The 23195-nt window shown below is 38.5% G+C and overlaps 1 protein-coding gene across 1 annotated transcript; it reads left to right on the forward strand.

The window, feature by feature from the left end:
- The first annotated feature begins 13260 nt into the window (after positions 1-13260).
- Positions 13261-16709, forward strand: IFNG (interferon gamma). Its single transcript, XM_071749174.1, has 4 exons — positions 13261-13383; positions 15283-15351; positions 15697-15876; positions 16552-16709. The coding sequence occupies exons 1-4, from the start codon at positions 13261-13263 to the stop codon at positions 16678-16680; spliced, it is 501 nt and encodes a 166-aa protein (XP_071605275.1). The 3' UTR covers positions 16681-16709.
- Positions 16710-23195: the final 6486 nt, after the last annotated feature.

Here is a 23195-nt window from a genome sequence, read left to right on the forward strand (position 1 = left end):
GCTGTATCGTGGCAAAAAGAGTGCATACAGATACTCAGCTCATCTATCAGTGAGGACTACTGGGAGGATGCAGAAATATGTGTAATCTTTGCATGGGTTTTACTATTGATTTTCTCAGTCTGCTCCAACTTTTCATTTTTTTAAACATTGGGATATTGCAAAGGATTTAAAGGAGAGTTAGAAGAAAATGTGCTCTCTGGTAAAAACAAGACATTGAAGGTATCAGTTCAATCCCATCCATGACAGGGAAGATAAAAAAATCAATTAGATTGCAGTTCATCTACAGAAGTGACTTCACAAGAAATAAGTCTCATCCAGCCAGATGGAGTAAAGCCCAGAAAGATTTTACTCCTCAGTACTAAAATCAGGAAATCCAGTTTGCCTGAACTTGCAATAAGGCAGCATGGAAACTACAGTCTTTTTATAAGTTGCATCCACTAGATATTGAGCCCAAGCCTGAAGTGAGATGCTTTGAAGAAGTTTTGGACCTATGAACCCTTCCCTGTTCTTTTGGGAAGTCTGTTCCAAAATCTCATGATCTGATTGTCGTCTTCCAACTTATGGTTTAAGTTTACTTATGGCTGGTTTATAGCCATTTTGTCTAGTATCAGTTTATTCTGTTAGCTTACATGACTTCCCAGATTTGCTCTTTTCCTACGGAAATGTAGTTTAGATAACAGTTATGTCTTCTCTCAGCCTTTGTTTTTTTGAAGCCAAACTCTTCTAGACTCCTTTTATAAAACAGGAACTCTCTACTTATCATCTGGATCGTTTCTAGTTAAAACTCATCCATATAGCACAGGGTTAACCCACAACTGTAGTTGGCCACTATTCTCTTCCTCTATCTGGAAATGCCTTGCCCATTTAACCTTCACAGAGTCCATTTCCCTCACAGTATTGTCTTGATGGTCCCTGTGGTGGGCAGTGGCACCATGGGGTGGTTCTGCTCCTCCAAAGGATGCCCTCCCAGCTTCTCACTAGAAGCCAGACACCTGACGTTTGCACAGTCACAGTTCTCCCTGGTTTATTAATTCCATTCTCAAGTAAATCAAGTTTTTCTCACTTCAGTCTGCCTTTGACTGAATCCAGACTACATTTTAATCTTTGCCTTCATTGTCTGTAATGGATTATTATTTACTAATTTGTTCTAATGCCTCTCACATCACTCTTGTCAAAAAAAGTGGTTTTTCTAAGTGTGTGTTATGTCTCCCTTTCTTGATGACATCCATTGCATTTGTAGTTCTCCAGTTGGAAAATGCTACTGCTCATTTGATAGATTGATTACAATTTCTCACTACTGCAACTGCATTTTTATGTGCCCATTTGTTCTAGTTGCTTCCTTGGTGGTACAACCTTTAACTTCACTGTCTTGCTTCTGTTTCTGTTCCTTAGAGGAGACGGTTTCCATTCCTGTCACTATCAGTCATCTTGACTTTGTTTCCGTGTTCGCTGTCAGCAACTCTCAAAATGATGTTGCTCACCTACTACATTCACTAATGCTTCTTAATGTCCTTGCCCATATCAAAAACTGAGACTAATTGTCTATTTAATTTTGGGCTACACTGTATACAATCACCCAGTCCAGTCTGTACTTGTACCAACCTCAGTTTTTTTCTCTCTCTCTTTTTTTTTTTTTTTTTTTTTTTTTTTTTTTTTTTTTTTACATGATGATGGCCTGATTTGCTGTTCTTCTACTCCTGTTTTTATGTGGACTGATTTGGTCTGAATTTCAGAAATTTTCTTTCACACCCCTTTTTAACATCCAAGGTGTAATTGTCACTGCTGATTCTGTCAGATACTTCTTTCTGCCTCTCAGGGATGGTGTTCTTGAGGAGGTGATTGAGTTGGCTGCATCATCAGAATAGTATCACACAAAAGCCCAGGCTGAAAAGGAAGCCCTGGAGACAGATGGTCCAGTCTTCTGCTGCAACTGGGGTCTTGGGTTCAGTTATCTAGGGCCCTCTCAAGCACAGTGTTGAATACCTGAAGGTATGTTCCACCACTTCTTTGGGCAGCCTACTCTGATGTTTAATTTTTCCCATGTTATAGATCCCCTGGAAGCAATGTGAGCCTGTTGCACCTTTTCCTTTCACAATGCATCTGTGTGAAAATGTATCTCCACCTTCCCTGCAGCTACCTTTTGGCTAATGGAAGACTGTCTTTAGACACCCATGAACCTTCTTAACTTGTTCCTTCAGTCTTAAGTAGAGGTTTCCAACCCTCTTGTCACATTGAAGGCCACTGGATGAGCCTTCTCCCATTTTGAGTGTCTCTTTTGAGCTGGGGGGACCAAAGCTGGGTACATTGTACTGAGTGTGGCCTGATAAATACCAAGCAGAGTGGGAGAAGATCCCAGGAGCTGCTGGCTGTGTGTTTGGTGATGGAACCCCTGGTACTGTTTGCCTTTGCTTCTGCAAAGATGAAATCTACATATATTCAGCTGTCCACCAGCACTTCAGGTCCTCTTCAGCAGACCTATATTCCCATCTTTCGTATTTTTCTTCTTTACTTTCGAGGCAAATTCTAAAGAATTTTGCACTTTTGACTTGTAATTATTTCATTTTTGCTTCATGTTTACCTTCATCTGTGGAGCCAGTGATTAGCTCCTATAGCTTCTCAAGATGTTTCTCTTGGAAATGAAAATATCATTGTTTAACTGAAAAGTTACAGCTCATGTAAGAGCATCTAGTCTTATTCAGAGAATTAACATCTACATTTCTCAATAGTACTTACCTTCTCCGTCACATTTTATTTAATTATATTTTATCTTTATCCAAGCAGGCGACTGGATTGTGGACACCTTACATGACTCCAGAGGAATGTGTTTTACCAGGATATTTTACTCAGCCCCCTTTTTTTTTCTTGCAGATATTTCTTCAGACATTTTGATTATCGCTTCCTTCTGTGACATACAAAATTTCTCCATCCACTCTTGTTTTTACTTTTGCTTTTCCTCAACTCTGTTGTCTGTGCTCTAGGTGTGTCTGCTTCTTCATTATTTCATTTGTTCTGCAGCACTTCTGGGGTTACTATAAGACCTACAGAGTTCCAGAGCCTGTGAATATCAGCAAAACATAATCTCATAATCTGAGGTTGACTAGAAAAATGTGGATCCACTTCTTCAGCTAATCTATACCTCATTATCACTGATTCTTTGACATGCAGTTCCTGAGAAGACTTCCTTGGAAGCAGCTGAGAAACCAATGCATTCCACAGCCTCTTTTGAGTGTAATTCAAGATGCAATGCCTGAAACTCTATTTTTTAAAAATTACGTTTCCACGTGTGCTTAAGTATGAGAAGATTCATAACTACTTTTAAATATTTAATTGCTTCTTCCAGGAATACTTCTTTGTATACACCTATCTGTCTACATGTGCCTGATTATTTTGGTTCAGGGTCTAGTGCAAGCAACATTTTAATATCCTGCTACCCATTGCTTAGAACATTCAACTTTGGTGCTTAAACATTTCAATTAAGATATCGGAAACTATTGCAAGATATCTCATGTTTTTATTAGCAAAGGAAGCAATAATATAGGAGCAGATCTATAAGTTAAAAAACTGTCATTGAGAACCCAACCTCTACATTGTGTCTAGTTTGCTTTTGTTTTTAACTAGTTCTAGTCTGGTCCCATGGTCTGGATGCCTGTTAAGAATTGGAGAATATCAAATGAATTTCTGAAAATATCTTACAGTTTTATTTTATCAGAAAAGAAACAATTTTTGCAGGGTCTAAGAGTAAGATGAGTAAGGTGAGTGGGGATGACCAGAAGACAGCTTTTAAATTCCCTTACATAGAATAAATGGCACACCAATGCAGATCTCACTGATATGCCATTTTACCTTATATGAGAGGCAAAAAAATAGCTAATCTAAAATGTCTTTGGGTGTCTTCTTAGCATTTATTGAACCACAATTCCCGGTTTTCTGAAAGAAAAATCTCTTATGTAAGAAGAAGAGCATTTCAAGGGTGATGATGGAAACCAGAGCTGTATGCCTGAACTCTGAGCCCTCCTCAATTGCAATTCAGCCTGTGTATCTGCTTTTGCAAAGCTCTGAAAGTCTTTTGCAAAGCTGTACTTTGCCTGTATATGTGGAGATAGAGATAGCACATCCCAGCTGAAGCTTGGTGTATCATAGCTGCTCTGCTACTGATACCCTAACTAGCTAGATTAAAATAAAACAACCCTGGCTGTGGTAGTTTCTCCTTCACTTTTGCTGCAGAGATATGCACAGGACAAGTTGATGTTGCAAACCAGAGGTATTGAAAAAAGATAAAGTAAGAGCCCGGAGCCCTCTACACATTTATAGCAGGCAATAAGATTAGTGTAAATGAGATGGTAAAGCTCTCACCTAAAAGTGGGAAACTTAAGAGTTTCATAATTCCTTTTTACAAGTTTTGGAAGTTTTTCATAACTCCCATATAGACTTTCCTATATACTAACTGTCTCTTGAGTAATTCATGGAAACAAAATGCTTCACAACAATCAAATAGATGTGATAGGAAAGCTAATCCCCTCCTTATGGCAATCAACTCGTGCTGGCACTTTAAAATATCACCATGTGGGCCATGATTAGTAAAACAATATTGCTGTTGGTAAGCTGCCAATTCTAATGAAAGTGTCAGTAAATTATCTGTGAGACTTTTGCCCCTCATAAATTTGGATTAAATTGCTGACTCTGTCTGAAAGTTACTGAGAAAGAACTCAAAAAACTGACAGCTAGAGAAGTTTTGCTTCCTTAGGAAAAAAAAATCAGCAACCCAACCTGCCACTGTACTAAGGTTTTGATTGATTACTTTAAAGTATGTGAATTAAGAATGTATTTCATTCTTCTCCAACATTTGTTTGTTTTATTGTCTTTGTAGAAAGTTGGTCGTAGCCTCTTCAAAAAAAACAACAAAAATTTAGTTCTCTAATTTATTGGACATATAAGTATTTATTACTAGCTAATTAAGTCTTTACATCAGCTAAAGCTGATTAGAGGTTGTCCATTCAGAGCACTTCATAGCTATGGTCCTAAGATTTGAAAAAAAAAAAAAAAGATATGACTTTAAAAGATATAAAGTGCATCTACACTCGACACACAGTTGCTCTTCTCTAGGCAGCCTGATTTCCTGTGGAAATGAAGAGGAAATGTACTTTAGGGTGTGAAGTGTTCATTTTTTAACTACTAAAAAGCAAAGACCTTGTGTATTCCTCCTTTCACTTTAAATTCACAATCTAAATGGAAAGTTTTTACAAGCATATTGCTCTCAAGAAGTCCAGTTCTAAGTAAAACATCATCTGTGGAGGAATTGCTTGCATGCCTGATTTTCTGCTCATAAGTGGAGGCAGGAGAGGAACAGGTAGGACCAGATCTGTACACTGGTTTGCTTTTCTTCTGTGAGTGAAGATGACTCCTTGCTTAGTCACACAATTATGAATGGCACTAAAGAGAATGCTGGGCAAGGGGAATCCCCACCAAACTCTCTTCTAGATTGTTTTAGAAGAAAGGATTGCGTCACACAGCAGATTTCTGTTAGGAAACCTCCTGTGGATGTTTCCAAATGGTTATGACAAAAAATACCCACTCTGTGGGCTGGTTTGAAATATTTCATGGATATTTTCTGACTGATGATTGAAATAGATCATTGAGCTAACCTCCAATACATGTCCACACCTACACGCTTGTGTCTGAGTGTCCATACGTGATCTTTAGCTATTACAAACTGCGTAAAGAAAACATGTGAAAATTATCAGATTTTCCCCCCAAATGCTCACATTTCAACTTAGAAAAACATCAACAAATAAAAGCATTCCAGGATTGCTTTCACTTGTGTTTTCATCCAGATTTAAATATGAGTATTAATTTCCAACAAAAAACATGTCTGGACGATAGAGGTAATTAAACTGTAAAAAGAAATGCAAATGTGCAAGTAAAGCTTGAATGGCACATGAATTCCTTGCTAAAAACTAGACAAAAAACCCTCCAACACAAATGAAAGCCTACAATACAGAAAAGCAGCTTAAGGAGAAGGAATGAATCACAAAACCCAACAGTCAGAGAACATGTAGTAAAGATAACAAAAGGAAGATGAGTGGGGCTGGATCCCTGACAGGTTGAAAGGCTGAAAAGTACCATTTGGATATAGTATTGAGATTGTACAGGAAGTATTGTGCTGATCATGACCATTGTTTCCAATGTTTCCAATCTGCAACAAATTTTCAGCAGTCCCTGCTGCTTCGGGAGGCTGCAAGCTGGGCTGTGATGAGCTCAATGTAGACTTCTAACTGGGTTTACCCAGCGTGTAGTGAAACCCACAGCTGATCCCAGACAGGCATCCTTTGGTGTTCTGTCTTTAAAAATAACATGGTCCTTTTCAAAAGGAGCCATGAGGTATTACTGTGGGCACCCGAATGCAGAAGTTCAGATGGTCTAATTTTTTTTTTTTTAAATTTTTTTTTTTTTGGCTTTTTTGAATGTGAATCTTATCCTGTGAAAATGAAACTGAGTATCAGACTTAGACTGTGGAAATACCTGAGGTATCTCCGGATAGAGAGTTAATGTATAAAGGAAAGCACGCTCTCATTTACTGGGAAGTGGGGAAAGATCCTGTGAGCAAAACATCTGATGGGTTTTCTACCTGTTAATGTAGACGTGTGCATATAGATTCACAGGAAACAGCAGAAAGTCAGAGTCACAGAATGCAGGCAGGCCAAATTACAGTGGAATTTTCTTCTTAATCACTTATTTCTCTTAAAGTGAATGATAATGTTACAGTAAAACTAATGAAAATAACCGTGGAAAAGGTTATGAAAATACAAGCATGCTGACATTATGAACACCTGGATTATTAGGGAAGAATTAGAAAACCTTGGAAGATCACGCTGGGGAGAACTATTTTAATAAAATGTATTTTTATTTTGCAGAGGATCTTATATCCACCAAGGCCTGAAGTGGCTTACCTGAAGTCAGTGTGTTGTACTGAAACCATTGTCTGGTAAACATGAAAAATCAACTCTATGGATGTTGTATGTGCTGCTAATGCCCAGAAAGCATAGAAGGAAATATTTAAAAAATCTTTAGAATGAACCTTGAAACAATTACATTTAAATTGCATTTTTTTTCTATTATGCATTTCAAAATTCTTGTTTTCCATATTTTCCCTGCAACCATGGTGATGATAAAAAATTATTAGATAAAAATCCCAAGCCCAGAACTCTAAAATAAACCCAGTGATTCATGAAATCACATAAGACAAGAAGCTGTGGCTTTAAAAAGAAAAATGCTACAAGATTTATGATATAATGCTCAGAACCAGCAGTTCCTCCAAAGGACATTATGGTGCTGAAAACAGAAAAATTACAAGAGTAAGTGTTTTATTCTTGGAAGAATGAAGAAAAATCTGTGAAAATGGAAGATTGTATGTGGAAAAACCCATAGACAATCTGCAGTTGTAGTACAGGAAGTATTTTATACAACACTGGCCATACCTTGGGCTGCTGCTGTGCCATCAGTTCTGCTGCTTTTCCATTGATATGGACATAAACTAAAACTGAATCAGACTAGGAATCTTGTTCTATTTCATGGATAATAGATTTTTATCTGGAGCTGGATTTGTGAAAAGACTCCAGACTGTAGAAACATAGAGTAGAAAAACCACACCATGTTTTTCCATTACTGTCTTCTACAGTCATATCATTGTATTTCGCTGCAGGAAAAACAGCATTTTTGGGTTTTATTTCCATTTCTTATGGTTCTCCCTTTCTTTATGGCACAAGAAACAAGGAAGACTCTTCAGTCTGTGTTAAATATTGGTGTCCCTATGAAATCAGCAATGAGAAAATGTATGTTACACGTCTCAGAATTCCTCATACACACCTTTCAAGGAAAGGGAAGGGTGACAGCATAATGCTCATTTTTGCAGAAAGGGACGTTGAGTGCTGATAGAGGGGACAAAAGTTATGAGAAAAATATTTGTTATCACCTCCAAATGCTCCAGAAAAGTATTTTAACATGAGTCTGGAATATGTATGCTATTCCTGGAGTTTCTAGACAATATTGAGCTGATACAGTTAGGAATGGCCAGGAAGTCCACAATAGTGTGTGAGAAAGGCTATCCCAGAACAGCTATTAACAGCTATCCTCTTCTTCCTGGACAAGGCAAAAGCTCAAACTATTATTTACAGTATGGATGAGTACTCAGACCATGATGGAGCAATTATTCCCTCTTACTAAATCAGAAAGTCATCATCAGTATTTTGTGGGGAAAGGTTTTCACAAACTATAAACTTTTTTCCATCCCAAATGGGGTTACCAAATTGAAATGGAGAAGGGAAGTATGAAACAGATGTGTCTGTCAAGGTACCATGATTTTAATAATTTTGCACTTACACTCTAATCACTTATAGTTGTACCCACCAGCTCACTATCTATCTGGTTATCTGTCTCTCTAGATGTCTAACACCACTTGATTTCTTCTGCCCTTGCTTTGGAAGACTCAGCAACTAATGTGTGTGAGAGATTTTATGAGTGCAAAGAGGGATCAATAGAATACATTTTCTCATTGCTAGACAGGAGTATGCAGTGAGGCCAAAAGGCTCCTTTTGTCATATTTCTGATGGTACAAACCGTTTTTCTGGTTCTGTCAAACAATAGCATTTCAAAAGAGTTCTTGGAATGGGCAGGCTAGAGTATTTTGTGTAGAAAAATGTCAAAACACTTAATTTTGAGAATTTCAGAACTTCACTTCCCCTCTGCCCTAGAATTTTTTTCTTATCAAAGTAGCTGTTTTGTGCCAGCATTATCCTTAATGATCTTTAGAAACATCCTCAAAATCACAGATGGTGGCAAGGAGTAGACAACTACCCCTTTCACAATGTGCAGCACTGATGAAATGTATCCATATCTGTAGGAGAGCAGTGGGGTTTTTTTTGTGGTAGAGAAAATGTTAACCTTACAGTGTGTCCATACGGGTTAGTTGCAACGTCATGAAGCCTGATCATTGAGACATCTACTTTGCAAATAGTAGTAACATGAGTGATGAGATTTAGTAGATACATAGCAGTGGTGCAGTGCACATGCAAACTTTAATCACTCAAACCTCGCACCCACCCCCAACATCGTAAAGGAGGAACCACAGGAATTATTTCTGCTGCTTTATAGGAAAGAGAAGCTAAGAGGTGAAGTGTGATGTAAAGCCAGGATGACAACTCAGAGAGGGTTTTCCAACCCTGAGCTGCTTTCCTTGGGCAGTGGTGATAGAGGAAGCCACTGAGTTTTAGAGAAATGAAAGTATTGTAGAGATCTGCTGGGCTGGTAATGGCAGTTCCTTACTAAAGACCCAGCCAGCACACTGAGGAATACACATAAAACAAAAAATGAAAGGGAAAACCTTTAGTCCGAGGTCATAGTGAAATCTGACATGACTTTGCAGGGACATCTTCAGTTAATTGGTGTAAGGTGTTGTTTGAACAGAAGGGTGTGAAACCTCAGCTTCGCATGAGGAGTCAGATGACTTCCAGGCAGCAAAATGTGAAAAGGCCATGGTCTCATTTCCTACTCTGTTTGGAAAAGATGAGAGTCCAGCTGCAACTGTGGACCTAGACAGAAGGACCCCTCCAATTCTATGAAGCACAAGACTTTTAAATATTTTTTTTGACATCTCTTTCAGCTAGCTTAGAACAAGTACTCAGGCAAAGAGCTTGTGTTTGCTCTGAGTGTTTAGTCACCTTCAGCATGAACTCAATAGATATCTATTAAGGAATGTGGATAAAAAAATTGGATGCTCTCAGGCCTTTGGCTCTGTCTAGATATTTGCAGGATATCCCAAATTTTTTTTTGTAACCGTGTTGATGGCCAGGAAAGGTAGAGCCATCTGAACCTATGCCTTCCTCATGATCTGACTGTTCACAGTTCTAGGGCAACAAGACATACACTGGACAATGGTGATCTGTTTCATCACTTTTGGGTGGAATGGAAAGGAAAACAGGGCTGGGAGGGGAGCAGGACCTCTGAGGCTCAAGGACCTCCATGTTCTGATCATCTGCTGTAGGCTGTTGCCTGGTTTCAAAATGATTTGTAGAGAGGTGATAGTGTGTGTCAATAGAAGAGAACATTATGAAATGAGCATGTCAACATAAACATGATGCCATTTATTCAAGTGTAAAGGATTTGGAAAAGGGATTCTATATTTCAGTATTAGAATATGTTCCTGTCCTGCTGATGGTTTACCACAGATCATTCAACTCTTTCTGTGAGAATTTGAATGTGGAGATGAGTAGAAGGTCTGAATCTAACCTCTGCAGGTCACAGAGTATATCTGGAAGTCAGATCTGCTCTCAGAAGGAAGCATGCCAGAACCAGCCATTATGGCTGTCCTCTTCATTTCATTTTGCTTAATTTTTTGCCTCAGTTTATGATATAATTCTTTTAGTTAGACTTAGTAGGCAGAGGACCACAATGGGACTGGGAGATCCTGTTTGCATTCCTAGGTTTGCCTTTCCTGGTGGTGAATGATTATTAATCACCCCATTACTTCCATTTTCTTACCTGCAAAACTGGATGCTTGACAATGGCCTCCTTTGAAAGGTGAGGAGATCTAGTGGTAAAATTAGCCTTATAAACCTCCAAAACTTTAACCTGTATCTATAGAAGATGACTTGGAAAAGCTTTTCTTTCTGATATTGCATCCTCCTGTTATTCTTAAAAGTTTAGAAGTAATAGGAAACTAAAGGAAGGCCATCTGAGAGGCCTGTGGATAAGATGTGTGTCTGAGAGGTTTAGTAAGGCAGTCACTGTGGATAAGTAGCTCTCTGCAGAGGGGGCAGTGTCACTGACTTAGTTTTTCAAATCCTCCATAATGTCTTCTACCTGGCTGGACAGCTGCATTCAGTTGTGCTGTGATTTGTCCTCAACATGTTAAAAAGACTGAGCTGTTGGAGGAAAGAATCTCATCCAGACTCCTTACTTGCAGCTCTGCACACTGTCTAGTAACTCAACAGCACTGCTCATATTAGGACCTGTAAAGTCAAAACTTGGCCTTGATGACCCAGTCCCTCTTCCAGTTGTATGTTTCCTGCAGCATAAAGAGTGTCATACATAATAAAAATAACTTTTCTTCTGTCACTTGACATCTCTCTCTCAACACTTTTCCAAAGAATCACTCCATAGGCTGATGGCCAGATGACATGGCTCAGCACATCTCCCACCTTGCAAAATATTCTTCATTTTCTTGTATGTATAAAACTACTTTTAGCTGTGCCAAAAATGCCATTTGTGCTTGCCTTGCAAAGCAATCCAGGTGTTTCAACACTGACAATAAGTTTGTTCAGAATGCTGGTTTTTTTAAAGACAACTTTTCATTGTGGCTCTGCACTGAATCTTGGTGGGACCTCCATTTTATCATCCCTGATGGTACTTAGAAGATGTGTAGATGTGGCACTAAACCTGGTTTAGTTGTGGACTTAGTAGTGTTAGGTTGATTGTTGGACTTGATTATAAGGACCTTTTCCATCTGAAATGATTCTATGAATCTAATTTCTAGCATAGAATCAGAATGGTTCGGGTTGGAAGGTGCCTTTGGAGATCATCTAGTCCAATCCCTCTGCCATGGGCAGGCATGATGCCTTTGAGGCCTTACCTTTGAGGTTTTTTTTTAAAGTGCTTAGAAGCATCCTTGAATAGTATTATCTCTTCACCTCTATTAATCAGTTCTAATTTCCTAACTAAAACCAAGATGGGCATTACACAGTGCAGTCCTATCCCAAGCAGATTACAGCCCTTATTTTTGTGCAGTACAGCAGTTGTTGTGAATTGTGTGCCATTTTTCTACACAGCTCTTCCAAGTATGTTTTAACATGCAGCTTCTTGTGTTTGTGATTGCTACTAAAATTTGGTTCTCGTCTCTTCAAAATACCAGTTCCCTGTTTGCAATGGTAGGAAGGAGGCTGAGATCAGTACCACAGATGGAGGTTCTCTTTCAAGCTTCAGGTGAAAAATGTTTGATGGCTTTAATGGTTATTTTCTAAGATAGGAGGTGCTGATGGGGAAGGGCCAGCTTCTTACAAGGAACCCTCAAAGAACCACACAGGTCTGTGCTGGAGATCTCAAATCATACCTGGGATCCAGTTTAATTCTACAGACGTCCTCCACGGCATCCTGGGATGCCACAAGTACCCTCTTCCTGATCTTCCATCTCTTCTTTTTGCCTATGGGCTGCTTCTTTCTTTCCCTTGTAGGCTCCTGCACCCTAAAATTACTCTGATTTCTTTATAAGACTCTTCACAGTAAACTTTTCCCATGATATCCATCAAAGCAGAGTCTGGTTCCTATACAGAAACCTGTTCTCCAGCTATCCTCAATACAATTGTTTCAGGGTCTGTATGCACCTGGAGACCATCCTGTCTGTCTTCTCCAACTGGGCACTTTCATCCATGTCTTTTCAAATTATGTACATGTAAGTGTAAATGAACGGGCATGTGGGGATCTTTAATTATTGCCAAGTAGGAATTTGTGTCTTGAGTACTAAATACTCTGCTATTGCAGGTAGTATACAACCATAGAGGAATTTAATACAATGGATCATTACATCTGTGCTGGAACCTTATTTTCCCCAAGTCTATTTTAAATACAGAGGTGAAGAATGAAAAAGTGTCAGATATGCACTATGCACCATGGAAAGAATGCAAACAGTGATTGACAAAAGGACAGCAGCAGGGAAAACATTTAGATCTCTAAGTGACTGTGAAGAATGCCAACGTAACCTCAGTGGTTACTTTAAAAGAATACCAGAAATGAGTTGCCTGTTATATTGACCCTTTAACCACACAATATGATTTTTTTCAGATAACAGGCAAGAATGTGTCTGAGCCCCAATGCACACTCCTCAGTCAGTATTATAATTTTCCCCTTTTTCCCAACCACGTGTGAAAGAAACTTCAGAACCTGACACGTAAATGTTACCCATTTGTGAACCACTGAAAATTTTTCCAGGACCATCCTTCAAGAAAGATGCTTTCGAGGGATTCCCTTGATTAGCCAAAAATGAAGAGTTCTTATCTAACACTATCTCATCTAAATATACACAGCCTATGATGACGAAATAAAAAAAAAAAAATCTCAAGACCAGGTATAAATACCACTGTCTGGCAGATGAAGTTCATTCGTCTACTTTCTTCTAATAGAAGAAATAACTATTAGAAGCTGAAGATCACTGCTCTTAGATCTGATATCTCCCAGAACTCATCTGAGCATTTTAACTAAACCATCACCAAGAAAATGACTTGCCAGACCTACAGCTTGTTTGCTCTGTCTGTCATCATGATTTATTTTGGACATTTTGGAAACAGCTTAATTCTTCCTCAGCTTCAAAAAGACATAGACCAACTGAAAGATGACTTTGTAAGTATGGTCTTCTACTGCATTTTTCTCCTTCTGCTTATGCTTTAGACTTAAGCACTGCTTGACATGCTCCATGTGCACCAACAGAGGGTAAGCATGGAACAAATTTTTCAGGCATACCTTATTTAAAATGAGAATATGGACACTTCGGTTTTGCTGGACTGTTTCACTAACATGTTTCAGGTTTTCAGTAGTCACAGTTGAGTTTGCCTTTCTTTCAGGGGCACTCATCCTTTCACAAGAGCTTCTCCTAGCTCCAGTCAGCCTTTGATTACATGGAATGTTTTATATCAAGAAATCTTAATGCAATTTATGATGAATAAATGAATCTTGATTAATTTCTATTCAGATGCAACTTATGGACACTCTTTTAGTTTTAAGTTAGAAATGTTACTGGGGGATTTAGTATTAGTTAGAAATATAAGCTAAATGGAAAACTTTTTCTTCAGCAAATGCATCTGGTAATTATTATTAACAGCAGTAGTGTGATACCCAAAGGTGGTTTGTGCTGCTTATTCTTTTGCATTCTCCAGACATTCTGCTTCCATATCTGTGATTTGGCAGAGGAATATTATGTCATAATACTACTTTTTTCAGGCAGAATTTTGATAACTTATCAACTGTAATGTCAATTCACCTCTCTTCATCAAGGAGACATTAAAGTAGTTCACAGCTAACTTCTCAGAAAAAAGAGATCTACACTGTAGTCACTTGTAATTATCTGCTTTTATTCCCAATATATTTTTTTCTTTAAACACCTGAAAGCAGATGCAAGAATCTACTGATATTTTCAACTTTGATTTTATTAGAACTTTGTGCACATGAAAGTTGTAATGTAGTTGTCAAAGAACCATCCCGGGGTATCACACGAAGAAATCCAATGTGATAATTCTGTATTAAGCTGGTCATAAAATTAGCATTAAATCTTAAATTTTTCATTAGCATATATCCAAGAAATTCTCACTAGATTATACATAACTCTTTTGGAGAGATCCTGAGTTGTGGCGAGCTTCTTGCATGGACATGAAAAGCTCTGGTCTACAGCAGATGCTTCCTGTCTTTCAGAAGAAGAGCAAAACAAAGTACTCAGCATGGGGAGCCAATCAGCCTATGAGGTTTCTTTCAGCCCACAAGTTTTCCCTTTGTACACACCATATTTAAATTACTGAGCAGACATAAAAGGAAACAGTGACTGGTGTATACAAAAAAAAAAAAAAAAAAAAAGAAAAAAGAAAAAAGAAAAAAAGACACATAGAAGAGGAAATGATTCAATTTACCTTTCCTTGTTAGGAGAATTGTATTGCTCTTTGTTTCCAGGAGTCTGCCAGTGTGTGGCTAAAATCTGATTGTTAAACTCCTTCCCTGTGAACCTCTCAGTAGCCCACTAACCTTGTATGTCCTCACTCCAGCTCTGCAAACTGTAGTTTCATAGTAAAGTTAATTTGTGTTTTTTTTCATATGAGACTTCACTGAGACTGGATAGACTGGATGTATTCAAGGCCACAGTCTGCAAACTGGTGGACTCTGACTTACCAGAAAACATGTTGAGATCAAATCTGACAATTTTCCAGCCATTTGAAATGCTTGTGAAGTTTAATTTTCAGCTGTCGATACTAAAACTTCAAGAAGCATTTGGTAAGATAGATACTGCTAAATGTCTCAATTCAGATGACTTATAGCAGGAAAAACATTGAAAAGTAGAGTAATGCCATTTCTGATACCAGACAGTCATCCAAAGCGAGTTGGTGCTGAAAAAAAGAGAAAGCACTGTAACAGCTTCAGGCCAGTGGTGGAAAAATCACATTTCTCTGGTTTTTACAGTTCATTTGAATAGAGAACACAAATTTGCTTTGTGATAAGTATTGTTTGTATAGCAGAGATATTTGTTCTTTGTTGCAGAACTCAAGTCATTCAGATGTAGCTGAAGGTGGACCAATTTTTACAGGGAAACTGAAAAACTGGACAGAGGTGAGTCAAAATCAGATTTGGCAATGCATTCAGGTGCTTGGCGTGGTGTTTTTAGTACAAAGCACCTCCCAGGGCCAGTGTAACCAGACAGATAGAACAAGCATGAACAGAGGCCACTTCAGTAGCTTAGGCATGAGAAAACCATCCCCATAAAAATGCTTCCCATAAGGATCAAGGTGCTTTATACTGCACCATGAACAGATCCTGAGGTAGACCCAAGTCCAGGAGATGATCTGCAGCATCTTGTCAACCTGTTTCAAGTGGCAGTGAGAACCCCTCGTTTTAGCTTCATTTATTTTTCTGCTGATGGCCACTCACAAATTTTCTGACCATGTTTTTCAACAGAGAAATGAAAAAAGGATCATCCTGAGCCAGATTGTTCCCATGTACTTGAAAATGCTTGAAAACACTGACAAGTCAAAGGACCACGTCAGGCATATTCGTGAGGAGCTCTATACTCTTCAAGAGAGCCTTTCTGATGGTTCAAGGAAGATGAAAGACCTCAGAGACCTGGAAAAGCTTCAGGTAAGTCTCTTCCTCTGCCTCCAAGACTCATGATGCTATATTTTCCAATTGAGACTTGAATGTCACTCAAGCCTCTAATGCTTCAGTAACCCATCTGGCAACCCATCTGGCTCAGCTGGCACTGGAAAACCTGATGTTTTCTTTTATAATTCCGGAGCTGCAGTGTGGGGTGTCTGCGTGGGAGCTGTCACAGAGGTGCCAGCAGTGCTGCTGCCGTGTCATCTGCCCACGGGAACTGCCACAGACACAGCTGCTTGTGGTTTAGAGGTGGGGTAGGGAGGCTGTGCCCAGCTCCATCGTGTCTCCATGGGCTTCAGAGGCACGGAGCTTACTGAGCGAGTGCCAGTGGCACAAACCACCCACCCCTGCCATGGTCTGCAGAGGAGACCCTGGTGGATGTAGTTGCTGGTGGGTAGCCATAAATCACAACAGCAGCTACACAACAGCCTCCCTCTCACAGAATATGGATGGTCTGGGGCACATTTCAAAGCAGCACAGAAAGTGGGAAAAAAAAATAAATTCTGTTGCAGTGTGGCACTTTGTTGCAGTAATTCGGTAGTAATTGGAAACTGCAGATGTCCATCCTGTTTACCCTGGTAGCAGTGTAGGATGCGACCAGCAAATAATTAGGCTCTTGGCATGACCTTCATTCTGTTTGTTTCTTACTTAAAACAGATGACTGACTTGAAAATTCAACGCAAAGCTGTGAATGAGCTGTTCAGTGTCTTACAGAAGCTGGCAGACACTCCAGCTTCTCGCAAGAGGAAAAGGAGCCAGTTTCAGAGGAGCTGCAGATGCTGGTGACATCGTATGATCTTTTGTCCTGAATTATTGTGCAACATTTTTTGTGTTGCACATTTAAGAATTTCAGTCTTTTAATTAATTTTTATACATTTATTTATTAATATTTAAGTATTTTAAATAATTATTTATAAAGAAACGTCAATCAAAGTATTTATACCTCCTCCTACTACTATGTAAGAAATGACTTTGTCTTAGAATTCTGTCTATCTCTTACTTGTATGTTGACCTAAAAATACAGAACGAAACAATGTTTATCCAGTTTCCATATGGAAGTCTTGAAATGATACGATACAGTACCCAGATTTCCATCTGGTGCTGTCTTGAGAGAGGGATGTTATAAGATTACTCTCATCATTCATCTATTTGGCAAGGAAATGCAAGCACCAACATGGGGAAATTTCTTTATGCAGGGTAACATACTCATACCTGCTTATTTTTCAGCTTATCTACATCCAAATCAAGCACATAGACATGCTCAAAGATAAGCAAATGCTAAAGCACTTTTTTGATCTAGGGGATTGTTGATTAATTGCTGGCCATTAGTCTTATGCACTGAAGTTATCAGGAGGCCAGGCTACTTTGCAGCTCCAGGAAATGTGACTATTGCACTGAGTTAACTTCAGCTCACTGATTTTAAAAAGTTCTGTATTTTTTTTGTTCTGAATCATTTAAATGTGTCCGATGTAAGTTTATTTATTTATTTGGTGGTAGTTGTATGGAAGTCTTTTTTATCTCAGGGACTGTATTTTTGTACCAGAATATTATTTAAAACTTTGTATTTCTCAGTGAAAACCTTTTTTCAGATTTGCATATTAAATAAATAAATAAATACATAAATAAATCAAATATTCTTGCATATTTATTCCCCCTGTGAAAAGTAGAATGCTAATCTTGCTCTATGTTGTCACAAAAGATGGCTCTGCCCAGATACGTAAAACATATCTTGCTTCCTCTTGCCTCTGTCCAAGATTTAGTAATGGATAATGTTTTTTAATAAATCTGGCAGTAGAGTGTAAAATTCCCAAACTCTTCAAGTTCTGCTTGTATCTGGGTGAGGAAACATAATTTTGCTTATAAGAAGGTGCTGGTAGCACATCTCACTAAGCCAGGTTACTCAAAGCCCCATTCAACCTGGCCTTGAACACTTCCAGGGAGGGAGCAGCCACAACCTCCCCGGGTAACTTGATCCAGTGTCTCACCACTCTCATAGGAAAGAATTTTTTCTGATGTCTAGCCTAAATTTATGCTCTTCCAGTTTAAAATCATTACACCTAGTTCTATTGCTACGTGCCCTTGTAAGAAGTCCCTCTCCAGCTTTCCTGTAGGCCTCTTGAGATACTAGAAGGCTGCTATGTGTTCTCTCTGGAGCCTTATAAAACAAAAGACACTTTCAAATGTCTCTGCAGGTGGAAGTTATGGATTCTAGATCAAGATCATCCCATCTTCTGGTCTCTCTGTGAGTGTTACAACCTGGAAGCCTGGGGCTGCTTGGGCTTTGGCCAGACTCAAAAGTTTGTGCTTTGGAATTGGCGCTTCCAAAGTCTCCGAAGTTTACCAAGCAAATTATCTGGGGGCAGACTTGTTGAGCTGAGGGGAATGAAGCAGATTTTCCTTGGGATTCCCACCAACATGGGACCTCCAACTCCACCCTGAACTTTGAATCAGCAAATCCAGAGGCAGAGAAGTGCAGAGGGAATGTGCAGCTGGGAGACGGAGTAGCAGCTGGCACTACAGGCAAAATAAGTTTGTACACTCTGGTCTCAGTAGTTAGGTAGTTTTGTTTTCTTTTGTTTGGTTTGGGTTGTTTTTTAAAATTTATTTATCCTTTTTGTTTGTTTGTTTTGGTTTCCTTTGGGTCTTTTTTTTTTTTTAATAATTTCAAAGTATCCTTATTTCCAACTTGAGATTTTAAAAGCATCTTTTAACCTTTCATGTTAAACTGACACCAGACATTGCAGTGATTCACCAGGGCTCCAGTAGTTACCCAACCACTCAAGGGAATCAAAAAATTTGTTACTTCTATTGGCCTCTCCCTGTGAGACCCATTTTTACAGGGTTCTTAAGAGAAACTGCTGACCTAGTTATTCCTTGTTTTGCTCTGTTAATGTGATAATAGTGATAGAGAAGAACATCATAAAAATCAGCCTCCACAAGACCAAATTTTTTCTCTCAGTTGTATATGACACAAATGAGGTGAATTTTTAACATGAAAAGATGTCTTCTCTTCTCTCACCTCTTCTATGGAAAAGGAAAGCATTTACAGATAAGCTAAATTTAAGTATAAAATGAATTTTAATGGCTACCCTAAATATTTCCAAAACATTGTGTGTTTTTACTGAACGTCAGCACAACTTTTTCCAGAGAAAGAGAAGTAATACATGTGCATGCGCAGGTGTGAAAAGATGCTATCTACTATTTAGTAGTTAAAATTGGAAAGGAGTAAAATCTAAAGAGAAGACAGTCTCATCTCAGAAAGTCACTGTGGTGTATGCAGCACTTCTGCAGCATATTGATTCTGTCCTTGCTTTTCTATTCCTGGGTATTATCAGGCCTGATTTTAATCCACCATTTAATTGCCTTGTCACTCAGCATTTTGAAGTCCTTTAATACTTTTTTGCAGCAGGACTTCTTCTCTGGTATCCTGGATAACAGTGCATCAGCAAACTTTAATTTTGAATAAGTCAGTATGAATAATGTGGCACCTCAGCAAACCTAGGAATGTCACAGCTCACCCTGTTTCCCAAATCACTGGTGGCTACACTAAATGTCACTGGGCAAGATCTGTCATCACTGAACCCACTTAACTGCAAAAAAAGTTTGCCGATTCCTACCCTTTTAACTAGTTACATATCTATGTGAAGAATTTCTTACCACATCTTAACTTCTTTGTTAGATTTACTGTGAGACTCAGCTGAGATTCTTTTGCTGATCCAAGTACATGATACTATTTTCTTTCTCCCTTGTCTGTGTATTCACTGGCTCTTCAGTAAACCTGAGTATAATCAACAAGTGGAGTGTGACAAATGTCATATTTACTATAATCTCATGCACCACATTTATCCATAGGCCAGTTTTCTTCCATTTTTCTGAGGCCTTTTAGGAAATTAGTAGTCAATAAGGTCACTTTGTGCATCCCTGGTGTAGTGGCAGGCTCAGGAGCAGGTTATTATTGGAACAGGTTGCCCAGGGAACTTGTTGATGTCTCATCCCTGGAAGTGTTCAAGGCCAGGTTGGACTGGAGTTTGAGAAACCTGATCTAGTGGGAGGTGTCCTTGCCCATGGCAGGGGGTTGCACCTAGATGATCTTTAAGGTCCCTTCCAACCAAAACCATTCTGTGATTCTATGATTCTCTATTTCCCATGCTCCACAGTCTCTAGACCAGCTGTTTCACACTGGCAGGTGAAGGCTGTCACCTCAAATCTGTCCTTGAGGTCACCTTTATCCATGAGTCTATTAGCAACCATGGGGTTTATTTTTCTCAGTGGGAAGGAGAAATAGTAAAAAAGTCCAAAAAGATTTGGAGGTGGGCAACCCCCAAACTTGGTAGATGGTATTTTCAGCCCAAAACAGTTATTAATATAAAAACTCTCACCTCTCTGCTATCTTGTGTGGGACAGAGAGGTGATAACAGCAACTTCTTTAATGCATGGGATGTATGTAGGTTGTAGAAGTATGTAAGGAATGGATAACAGTGTAGCAACAGCAAAAAATACATCTGGACAAGGAATGGAGCAGTTAGTTCTGATGCAAGATAGCAAAACAAACCCACCCCTGTTCCATCTTCCTCTTTTATTCCTTTGTTTTCTATATTCCCTTTCACAGCAAGCAAAATTTTCCTAGGAAGCACTAAGGAAGGTCTATGAAAAAAAAATAATTATCCTTTAAAAGTGTACCACTGGATACAATGGACCCAAAACCAAGAAGACTTTTAAAGACAGTCATTCCACAACTCACAATTTTTTTCTATTTTCAGGCTGTTAATGTCACCGATAGTACGGAAAATCCCTCACACTCACCCTTCTTGCAAGCTTCCGAAGGTCAAACAACAAATGTTGCTCTCTGGTGGCTCTGACTCCATGGCAAGAACAACCCTGTCTCCCTGAATTTTCATCCTGTGTCCTCCTCCGCAGACTTCTGGCTGCACCCTCAAAGACTGTAAGTTCACTGACTTATGTTCTTTGCAAGATCAAAAGCAGACTTGCCATTTTAGCTTCATCTTTATAAGGACCATGGAACCTTATGCAAAGAACACCTCCCTATCAATTAGAATTTATTTTCAGGGCTTTATGAAGTATTTCCTCCCCACTGAAGATGCATGTGTGTGACTACACGATTTCAAAGAACCTCGATGCTGAACTGAGTGGTGCAACTAAAATTTCAATACTTACCTGTTTTGACAATTCAGTTACCAGGGTGAACAAATGCTAAAGAAAGCCTCACCCAATATATTGCAATGACATTGTGCAGTTCTTCACTATCTGTATTGAAAAGTTTGTTGCATGCTTTTCACTTGAAGAATATGACTCCTTGTGCAGCTGATGCTGTTGCATGAGGAATCATAGAGGTTTCTGTTAGAGGTTGACTGATTTAAAAATTCACAAAACTCAATAGAAATATTCCTTTTGATCTAAAAGTTATTTGAATTGGGTAATTGGACTCTGGATATACTATGTAAGACTTTAAAAAAAAATGTATTTAAAATTTTTACCTTTAGTGGTAGCCCTAAATAAATTACTCTAATTAAAGAAAGTATAGAAGAGGCTGTGACTTTAGTATAGATCCTGTGCTCTCACGATTTTACATAAGAAGGAACCCCCAGTGCTCACATTATTTACTGAGAATATTCTTAATTTTCCTTAAATTTTTCCTTTTAGTTTCAAAATTTCTCAAATTTACACTGGGTATGCATTCAGAAGAAGTAAGAAGAATGTGGATTGCTTCACCTTATCAGAAACTTACTGCACACCATAGGATCTATTTAATTTGATGGTCCAGCCTTGCACTGTTTGGTTCCTGAATCATGCTTTTGGCCACTTCAAATACCCTGGGAACACCTTTAGCATAATGGTGGAATTATTTTATTATTGACTATAAAGCTAAATCGCTTTGGCTTTGTCTACTGATAAACATGCTGAAGTCCTGGAGCTTCTTTAGCCCAGCACAAAAAACAGTTGGAATAGAAGGTTGTGAATTCACTGAAGAGCCATAATTTATTGATAAATGACAAAATCCTCGAGGTAAAGAGACTGTTAGAAAATCATAAATTTAAAACGTGTAAAATACTTTTGAGAGATTTGTAGAAAACACATAAAATGCTGTCATTTGCCCTGTGCCATTAATGTGCTTGCTCTTTTAGTTTGTAGATTAACCAGGAAGTTTAAGAAAAATGATGTATGGATGAACAAATCTCTCATCTGAAACAAACAAGCAGTAACAGAAGTCCACATGTACTACCCAGCTAGTGAAGTTAATGCTGCCTATCAACTGTTTTTTTTTGGGTTTTTTGTTTTTTTTTTTTTCCACAGACTTTGTAAAAACTATTTGTTCTTGAACACTGCAAAAAAAAAAAAAAAAAAAAAAAAGCTTGGTATGCTTCTGATTTTGTATTTATCACAAGTGTCTAGTGGCATGGATATAAATGGAAAAAATTATTCATATTAAAACCTTGAGCTAGTTTCAGAGTTCTTATGAATTCCAAAATTATGTTTAGACCAACCTCACAAGTGCTACATGAACACAAGAGAAGAAATTTTCATTTTCATCTGTATCCTGAAAGTAAGATATAAATAGGTGGACAAAATAGGTACCTTTTAACCTCCCCAGAGAAAAATGGAGCCTCAGATGAAAAGGAGGTCACTTTGGCTCAGCAGCTTCTACCCAGTCATAGAAGTTGCTTCCTAATAAGCATTTCACATGCTGCTAAAAAAAGTAAATAAAAACCCCAAATATGATTTCTTTACAATTTTTACAGAAATGATGTTTGACTGCCCATGGAACCCACCTACTGAAAGCCCTGTCTGAAACCAGAGGTAATCTTTGAGGATATGGGGAGGGTTGTCTGACCTCTAGAATCCAGTGAAGGTCTCAGCCTCCTTCCACAAGTGCTCAATAGCTCGAGGCACATTTCTTGTCCATATAGCACTCATTTAACATAATTTTTATTTTGTTAGACCATATACAGCATCCATTGACATATTTTCAATTTTGCTAGGCAGTTTTCTACTCCAGAGAGACTTTTCTGATAAACTTTCTGAAAATGCATGAGAAAACTGCTGACAATACAGAAGAAATTTCAAGAAGCCACTTTTAAATATTGGATTGAGTTATTTTTGACTCATTTGTCAGTTTCTTTGTAGCTAGATATTTTTCTCTCTGGTCAGCTGGCCTTCTCTTTTCCCAGTCCTAAAAAAGTCCTCTGATTTTTCTTCCTGCTTGGCTCTTTACAGAGATCAGAGTTTCTGAGTTGATGAATAGGGCCAAAATTCTCACAGATCTCTTTTCAGGACTTAGTGCT

The sequence above is a fragment of the Heliangelus exortis genome, chromosome 1, assembly GCF_036169615.1.
Source record: "Heliangelus exortis chromosome 1, bHelExo1.hap1, whole genome shotgun sequence".
Taxonomy (NCBI): Eukaryota; Metazoa; Chordata; class Aves; order Apodiformes; family Trochilidae; genus Heliangelus; species Heliangelus exortis.

What these genes read in the sequence shown, in the direction of transcription:
- IFNG (XM_071749174.1), top strand. Translation starts at nt 13,261, where the DNA reads ATGACTTGCCAGACCTACAGCTTGTTTGCTCTGTCTGTCATCATGATT. An exon ending in AACTGAAAAACTGGACAGAG is followed by an intron (nt 15,352 to 15,696) that starts GTGAGTCAAAAT and finishes GTTTTTCAACAG; the next exon opens with AGAAATGAAAAAAGGATCAT. An exon ending in GAGACCTGGAAAAGCTTCAG is followed by an intron (nt 15,877 to 16,551) that starts GTAAGTCTCTTC and finishes TACTTAAAACAG; the next exon opens with ATGACTGACTTGAAAATTCA.